This window comes from Brugia malayi, assembly GCF_000002995.4.
Source record: "Brugia malayi strain FR3 genome assembly, contig: Bm_v4_ChrX_scaffold_001, whole genome shotgun sequence".
In the NCBI taxonomy this organism is placed as follows: domain Eukaryota; kingdom Metazoa; phylum Nematoda; class Chromadorea; order Rhabditida; family Onchocercidae; genus Brugia; species Brugia malayi.
In genome coordinates this window covers 5,042,872-5,052,277 of record NW_025062479.1, presented here as the reverse complement: position 1 = coordinate 5,052,277, position 9,406 = coordinate 5,042,872, and the positions used below count along the sequence as shown (strand labels likewise).

At 32.4% G+C, this 9,406-nt stretch overlaps 1 protein-coding gene across 1 annotated transcript; it reads right to left on the bottom strand.

The window, feature by feature from the left end:
* Positions 1 to 2,190: 2,190 nt before the first annotated feature.
* Positions 2,191 to 8,603, bottom strand: Bma-elt-1 (Uncharacterized protein; the record flags this gene model as incomplete). The annotated part of the gene is made up of 7 exons (XM_001899315.2): positions 2,191 to 2,424; positions 3,853 to 3,978; positions 6,989 to 7,137; positions 7,422 to 7,637; positions 7,885 to 8,064; positions 8,137 to 8,233; positions 8,418 to 8,603. 7 exons carry the CDS (start codon positions 8,601 to 8,603, stop codon positions 2,191 to 2,193), a joined length of 1,188 nt encoding a protein of 395 aa, XP_001899350.2.
* Between the last annotated feature and the right edge of the window lie 803 nt (positions 8,604 to 9,406).

The following is a 9,406-nucleotide window of genomic DNA, read 5'->3' as shown; positions in this document are numbered from 1 at the left end:
ACTGACTAAACTGATTGCATCAGACGATATCATAAGTTGGGGAAAACGAAAGAAGGGAGGTTGATGGGATGGTAAGGAAAGAGTGAAGAATTTCATCAAAGAGAAGTGAAAACGGGTTCTGCTCTTACCGGGCTCACTTTACTCACCAGAATCCAGAAATCCCTCCTTAACTAACCGATTAACCTAAATTTTTAGCTCATTCACTTATTTTCTATGGCAGTTTTACCAAATTTGCATATTTGATCAACACTTTTGATGACAATAAAATTCATTAGATATTTTCATGGTAATTACAATATCTAAAATACCATTATTAACAATGTGATCGTGAATGCATAATAGTTGATAAATATTAATCCTGAAAAGTATACCGCCAAATAAAGAGTACCATAGATTTTAATGTGTCATATTGTTTAAGATCATCAAATATTTATCACTAGCATTTTAAGCAATCTTTCCGACTTTAAAAACCAGATTTAGCCTTTATGTATTCTAATTAGCATGAGAAAATCATGACTGTGACAAATTCTTCCTATGTAGCAGGAACAAAGGCTGGTAACATTCAGTTAGGACATACTTTTGATTAAATGATTTCCGTTTTGCTGGTGGCGATATCAGCAGTAAACGGCGCCAGAAGCCAAGTGAATGTAATTCCAAAGGACTGAGATTATTTTCTTAATTTGAATATCAAATTAATAAAAAACAATAAAAAATATCTTTTTCGTACCATTTCCGGTTAAAGCCTGTATTTATTTAGAGAAGAAGAGCAAAAATAAAGGAGTTATGCAAGCTGAGACAATAAAAAAACTACTGCGATTTCTGCTAGGCTGGAGGATGCCACTATCCATTCCCTTCAATCGATTACCTCACAAACTGTAAAAAACATTCTTGCTATACCTTTTCATCTTTTTTTCATGATTTCATGGGTAATATTTTGAAAACTAACAAACAAGTGATAAGTAATGGAAAATGCATAGTTATTCAAAATAAGGACTTCGGAAATTATGGTCATTCGCGAAAAGACGAAGCCAAGTCGTTATGTGAACCTCAAAATAAAATAAGAACAGAACGGATGCTTGTATTTTTTATCGTACAGAAATGCTTGTTGCACGTATCTATTTATTATTGCCACTGAATTAATGTGACAATAGATAAATAGAAGAAATGGCAAAATTGTCGTGAGTGATTCAAAAACATGACATATGTTTTTCAGAATGATAAGCATGATAAGTTTTTAGAATGGCCAAAATTCTGGAATTGTGTTAAAATCGATTAAAGAATTAGATCAATATCACATGTGCTTTGGAGAAAAGTAACTTTCATACTTTAATTCCATGCAGTTCTAATGCATTTGATTCTAAAAATGAATGCCTGACTAGCCATAAAATTGAAATTGAATTTACAAAACTACTGTTCGTTCAGAAGTTTCAGCATTGCTTTTTTTCGACAAATAAAAAAAGCATTGCTTTAAAAAAAATAAAAAGTATAATTTGCAGTTCATTAATAAAATTAGATTAGTGGCTTCGCCATTCGGTAACTTAAGTTAATCAGAGATGATTAAGGTCAAGCAATTTAAGAACTGCATATTCAAATTTGTCAGTGAAAATTCAGAATTGGTAATTCTTTAAATCTGCTTGAAAAAGTAAAAATTTTTCACCATGCATTGTCGACGTTCAGTGAATTTTGCTTAAATTTGATAGTAAGAGCACGGAGCAAATGACTGATTCCACACATGAAATATATCGAACAGTTTAATTTTACAATGAATTAAACAGGAGGCACTTTAGGAACCATTTAATAAACAGAACAAAGCCATACAAATTCATTATACAGAAGATCTAGAAAGTTACCATTTTATCATTTGGTTATGTAAAGAGTGATTGAGGTCATTGCGTGCTCTGTTTCATTATTAACAAAGATTATATGAATACGTATTCATCTGACCTTAATTTTACGTCTGCTCTATAATAAATGTACAATTGCTTCAACTAATTGGAACAGCAAATTTTAAGGTCTTAAACAAAAACAAGGGAGGAAAATATATTTCGAAGGAAAAAAGTTTCAGGAAGAAATACAGAAGAAAGAAAGGCATGAATAATAAAGCTCGCTTTTCATGGATCACAAGCATGCAAGATTGATTCAAAAAATTTGGAAACAAAATTGGGAGAAATTTTTAGAAAAATGGTCCAATTATGAGGCATGAAAGATGAATTGAGCCGGATATGGTGTTTGAGTGGCAGCTGGGATATATGCGTGCGCGGAAGGTAAATGAAACTTCATATCACCGTATGGGTTCGGCTGTGGCTTCAACATATCGTAGAATGGTCCTTCTGATGGACCACGCTTCTTGTTCTTGTTTTTCGTGCTGATTTTACGATTTCTAGTCTGAATACCATCCTTTTTCATCGAAATTGGTCGTGAAATCTACAAAAAAAAAGACCAGTCCATCTTGTGTTGCTGATTTGTGACTTTCCAGCTGATTTATAGAGAATCACTAAATGAATGCATTTAATCCAGTTTAAAATTGAAAAAATGTGTTAAGCATCTGTTGATAGGATAATAAATGAGGCGCGAAAAAGGGGTGACTATGATTGAAACAGTCTGCCAAGCATCATTGCGAATTTTTGTAATGAAATCAGTAGCAGGTGTCCTTTTACAAATGTCGTTGCGGTAGCTTTATGGCTGTACAATTTGATCAACGGACTTAAAGGCGGCTTGGAAGCAAAAGCATTCCTCGGTCTTCATTCCACAGCAGAACAATAGCTTTCCTTCTTACTATGAAATGTTGTAACAGTGGGATATTTTACAACTTAATCCTTTCAAATTTAAATTTCAGCCCACATACATTTTCGCAACTTAACAGAAATAAACGGAAAGCTTTTCACACCAGTACTAATACTTTTTAATTAAACCGAAAAAAAATTATAAAATTATTGAGTAAGAAGAATTATGTTAAGCCCCGAGAAAATCCATTTGGAATTTAAATCAACAAATAGGTTGTAGAAAAAATAATGAATAAAATCTTCAATAGGCAATTAACTTCATTAATTATAGATTGTTTTCAGCTTTTTCGTAAATCATCGTTTGCTTTCTTGCATAAACTATAAATAGATGCACAATGGTAGACGTTTACGATGCCCAGGCCACGATCATCAATCATATTTATGGTTAGACAGTGGGCGCCTCCTTAGTAACATACAGTGTTACAACTCATTACTAAATTACATTAATTTCTTTTCCCTTTTTTGTTTTTTTTTTTTTTTTTTTAGAATTCGTTGATCACTTGAAAAAGCGAAAAAACCGACTTTTTTTTTAAAAAAAAAAGAAATCAACTTTTACGAGATTTAATTAACTTGACTAAAAATTGTTTAATAAATAGACAATTCAAATGTCAGTTTTTGAAGGGTGAGCATTTTGAATTCATTTCATAGTAAACTTGTAAGTCAAGCTATCTGAAGGACCACACTGTATTGCAAGTAAGGATAAAAGTTTCTACCTCTTTACACTTTTCTCATCCATTGCTTTTACTTCCTGCTTTCATATAAATTAAAATTTAGTGTCAGAAGTAAGAAAATGTGCAATTAATAAAAATATGTGCGATATTTGTTTTGTCATCTAAAGATCTAAATTTTATCCTAATAAATGAACGACTGCATATTTCCTTTTACTCTTTGAAAACTTGCTAATGGCCTTAGCTTCATGCTCTGCTATATCGTGACTTTGCTTTATAATCACTATTATCTTGACCATACACTTCACATGCCGCCTCTCTAAAGCACTAGTTTCCATGAAAATTAATTTACATCTTCCATTTCTATTCCACTTTTGGATACTTGGTTTAAAATAGCTAACGTTGTGAAGTTTATGATAAAGACCGCAGGCGTTGCAAACTGGTTGTCCTAAAGAGTTCCGCCTCCATAATGTTGTATTATTCGTTTTACAATTGACACATTCGATACCCGTCCTTTTTTGTGCACTCTGCAAATATTAAGCATTCAGTTCCAAATACTGTTTGTTTCAGTACAACGCTTAGTAGAATTAGGCTAAATATTCTTCTTAATGCGTGTACCTCCTCAAATTTAAAACTGAAAAAGAATGAATGACTCAAAACAAAGGAACAACTCTCTGTCTTTCTGCGCTGTAAAGATCGCAATAAATTAAATAAACATGAACGTATTTGTTGCAAAGGGAAATTTTTTTACAAATTCCTTTTCGTAAGACTTAAGTTTTTATAAATTTAACGGAAATCTGAAGTATAGTTTCAGGTTTTAAATTTTTAAACAAGAAGGTTATTGTTTTATTAAAGCAACATTTGAAACATTTTTTATCGAAGTGAGCAAGTCAAAGTACAAGTCAGAGTACTTCTTTGTTTGTAGCAAAGCAGTGTTGAAACATTCAATGAATGCATTCAATAAGTTGTAAAACTTTGCTCTTAACTGATTGAATGTGGTTCAATCAAGTAACTGTTGTATATGTCAATGTGATACGGATGTTGCAGGTTGAGTGTACTGTAATAACTTGCATCAGGGATTCATTTATGTACTTAAAGCTCTTTAACTCATAGTCGAACCGTCTACTATTGTACATTTTACATTCTTAAACTGTATAAAACACTTGCAAGGCTGTTTGTTTTTTGGAATTTAAAAATATTTTTTAGGCCTGCCATAAAATTTTCCATTCTACATCCTTCTCAAGCACCTACTCCTTCCCCCGTTTTTTTGTTTCACTTGTGCCTCCTCGATCACCTTCTTTCGCTAATATTTGACATAAGTCACATCATTGGAGTCCATTGCCTCCACAAAATCTCTCTTACTCTCCCTGTCTCTTTCTTTTGTTTGTCCTTGGAATTCACTTATCTTCCCTTCTACCCTCTGAGGTTCCAAAAAGCACCGCTTTGATACGTTTAATAGGCTGAATGCACGGAGAAAGCTAGCAAAAATGTCACTTCACGCCGATGGTTTATAATTAATGAAGAGCTAAAAAATACCCTCTGCCAATAGTCTTAATCATAAAACTGACGATCCCAACATCGGGTTCATTTTGTGATTGCGTTGATAGCAACTACTACTTAAATTATGCCATTTTGTGCTTACATACAAGAACAAATCAAGATAGTTCAGTGGTAAAACGGAGTGAGGAAAGATCATCTGTTTGCTTCAGAATAATAACGGGACCTCATCCCAAATTCATCAAAAAGTTAAAGAAAACCCGTACTTTCTCCCAATAATTACAAATATTGGTTAATGGTTATTGGCGCCAATCAATATTTGAATAATGCTTGTCTTATCGCTGATTAAAATGATCGTAGGGTTAGGGGAAACAACAAAATGAACGCGATGATTCATGTAAGAACATTCAGAGAAGAAAAAGATTGAAATGTGATGAATAAGTGACAATGAAGATATGACAGGATATGATTCAACCGTGAATAAACTTTCATGAAAGTGAATCATCATTCGATCCCTCAAATACTTTGCATTGGTGATTGCAATGTAACACGAATCGACGTATAGATTACGTTTTATAGTTGCTGTTGTTGTTCTTGTTAGTGTCAACATATTATGTGTGTTATTAAATGACAGCATGGAAATTTGATAAACATTTAGTCTCAGATTACAGACAAATAGAGCAGTGTTCAAGTTAACGACTGATCATTGAAGGGCTTTTAGAGTAAAAGTCTAAAGATCTGATTGACAGATTCAATAAAATAATGACCTTCCAACTTCCTTTTTCCCTCCTTTACCTCTACTTAGTGTTTCCGTTTTTTTGAATTAATCGTTTGCGACTAGCCACTCATTTTTATAATCATCATACTGCAGTTGCATTTAAGATTAGTCTGTTATAGCTTTCACTAAAATTAGGGGAATTTCAAATGAAACTTCAAATTACCAAATCTGAATAAACAGTTACAGTTTTCATTTGAGAGCTAACTGACAGGAATCCCTGAGGTAAGTAAAAGTATACTGTCCCGATATAACAATTCTGTTCACAATATTTACTTTCTTAGTATGCGAAACTCTTTTTTATTGGATTTTCGAACTTATAATTTGCATAGTTTTTCTTCAGTTAATAATCATTTGGACTGAAATGCTGAAGTTCTGGATGAAATGAAAAATTTTTTAATAAAAATTGAGAGAATAAGTGAAAAACCGGTTCACATAGAGTAGGTACCGTAGCCTTATTTACAGTTGCTGCATCAAAAGTGTTGCTTTTCAAATATTTTCTATTGCAAATGTATCTAAAAAACACTCCTACCTTTTATCGTGAGGAATCAAATTTGGATCCCTTAGATGATTTAAGCATCATTAGTCAGATTTCATGAATTTGTCGATAAATTTTAATGTTATCGGTATCAGTGTACCAAAAAATGGGTTGAAATCAAAACTTCTTAATGTTTATTTATTAAAGAATGCTTACTGATGAACTGAATTTTAAAGTTATTGAAGCGAAATAATAGATAATTAATAATAATAGATAATTAATTAAAACATATGAAAGTAAGACAGATTAGCTAATTTATAGAGTAAATTAACGACAATCAGTTAAATGATTGCTATCGGTTATGTCATTGTCATTACTCCTAATATATCAAAGATTTATCACATCGATACGATGATATATTGATACATGCTTGGCTGATAAGAACACTTGATATCGTAGCCGACAAAATTAAGATTGCGATAATTATAAGGTATAAAACATAATTATTTTAAACTTTTTTTTCCATTTTATTTTCTTTTTTAGTACAGTACTTTTATCAGATAATCAGTAGTGATACGTTGCACTTTGACTAGCCTTTGAGCTATAAATAAAACTTCCAAAAAAAAGATTGGTGTTCTAAGTAAGCTTTTAAAAACTCAATGAGTCGACTAAATTCGGACGCGTGAGATCAAAATGTAGACAGAGATGAATATTTATAATTTTAAACTTTTTCATGGAATTATTGAGATAAAGAATAAAAGACAAAGGTGAAATTAAATTACATTACCTGTCTCTTCTTGGGTTTGACCAATGGACGATTTTGTCCATTCATTTTATGATACAGTCCACAAGCATTGCATAAGTAATGACCAGTACCATCTCTTCGCCATAGAGGGGTCTGTACGGCGCCGCAGTTGACACATTCCCGTCCTTCTGCTGCAAAATACATGAGTAGTAATTATAGCAGATGACGGACGATGAGTTAGTTGAAATGATCATAGACAATCTAAGTGACCACAAGTTTACAAGATAATAGGTCTAAGCCTTTATTAATACTCTATTTTTCCTGAAAAAAAATTTCCTTTCAGTATTTCTGACAAGGATGAACAATATTTCCAAGAAAACTGGCAAAAAAATGTAGCTAAATCATAAAAAATAAGGCTTTTTTGACTTTCCGTTTCAAGTTTGTAAAACCAAGATGACTGTGCTAAACTGCTTACATGTAAAGTTCCTGGTTTTAGGACGAGAAGCTCCGGAAACACCGGTAGATGACCTGGATGAGGCAGAACCGGACGATGAGCATGCTACTGTGGGAGCTGTTAAACGAGTTTGTGCTGCTAGCAAATTTGCACTGTGCAGTGGATTATAATAATCCGTCGTTGAATAAGCTTGATATGTTTGGGGAAAGAAATTTTGAGTTGTTGTCTGATTAGGCGCTAGAATATGTGCTAGCTATATTAAACTAAAATCAATTTATACTAAAATATATTAAAAGTGATGCGATTAAATCGTCATATTGAAATTATATTAAACATATCAAAATAAATAATGTTATAAATTATATTAATTAATAGAAAACATCAATTAATAAATTAATTAAATTTTTGAATTTCATTGTTTGTCTTGCTCTGAATAACTTTATTTAAATTTTTTGAGAAGAAATTGATGAATTTGAATACGAACCAACAAGCATTTGAGTAGGATCTGTAATAACAGTAGTTGGTTGCGTGAAGCTTAGTTCAGCAGTATTGGAGGAGCAAGGTGATGCTCCAGCAATTGTGGCAGTAACCGATGAATTAGCTGTTGTGCTTGAATAAGGCCAGGTTTGGAAAAAAAGACTTGGGTAAAACTGACCGCCTGTGCCTAAAGATTGTGAGAACTTTAATAGTAAAAAGATATGAAATAAAATTTTCAAAGCCTACAATTTTTGCATACCGTAACTGTCTGGCACTTTCGGCGTTCCTTGATAGTATAATTGACCGCTTTGTGTTGAATTCGAGTAAAAGGTGGAGGGTTTAATCGGTGAGAACACCTGTGAACAAATGTAATTGCTTGTTTATTTCATAAAGCAAGTGGCAAGATTTGTTCTATTTGAAACAGAATTTAAAACATTTTTGTGTTTTAAATATTTCTAAGTTAAAAAATAACTTTTGTTCACGACAGAAAAAAATAGAAGTTACAAAACTACGTTTTATTTTTATTTAAGCAAAGCCTACGGAATCATCGTTTTGTGCAGGATTAGTGGCATCCTGACTCTGAGTATTACTACTCATTTGCAGTGCGCTGAGATCGCTAACCGGAACATCTTGATCAGCATCAATAACTGTTTCCTGGATTGACTGAATGGGTTGATATAAGTCTCCAGGATGACCAACATTATTCGGTTGGAATTTATACTCCATTTCCGCAGAATATAAAGAAATGCACACTATTATTTGACCTTGCTTTGTTCCAGCTTGATGTTTTAATATTCGAAATCCTTGTCTAAAACAGAAATTTTATAATATTGGATTTTCAGAGATATGTAAACAACATGTTTAACGCTTTCAAAAAAAAGTTGTGTATTAAGGAAGAAACGCAGCAGAAATTCAATAGCTATAGTTTTTATTATTAAAATCTAATTTATCATTTCTTCGAAGAATGGCAATATATTAAATGATTTACTTAACAGTGAATTCAAGGTTTGTTAAACTTTCATAAGTTAAAACAGAAGGGAAGGAAAGAAAGTCATCTCAACGTTCAAAGTTTTGTAAAAGACGAAAACTCCGATGTTTGCAGAAAATAGGAATGACAGGCGAATTACTATCATTTGTAACCAAAGTAAAGCATTCAGAAAAAAGGAGATAGATTAGATAAAAACCAATCTTACTTCTTTGTGATTTTTATTTTGACTCAAGTTAATCTAATTCAACGTTTCAAATTAAGTCTAACACTTTAATTCCAAAAGAATAAAATGCCAAAGTATATTTGATAAACAAAAAAATTATGAATATCACTTACAGCATCAGCAATTCAGTGATAACAATATGAATAATCAACAGACAGACAAGTGGGCAGACGAACAAGTAGACAGACAGACGAACGGACAGAGAGACAAATATCCCGATGACCGTTGAGTGAGAAGTGCTCGTGCGGATGGTGCATAAATTTGGGTATATTTTCGAGAAAAACATATATATTGTGATGAGGCGCCATGATGGTGTTG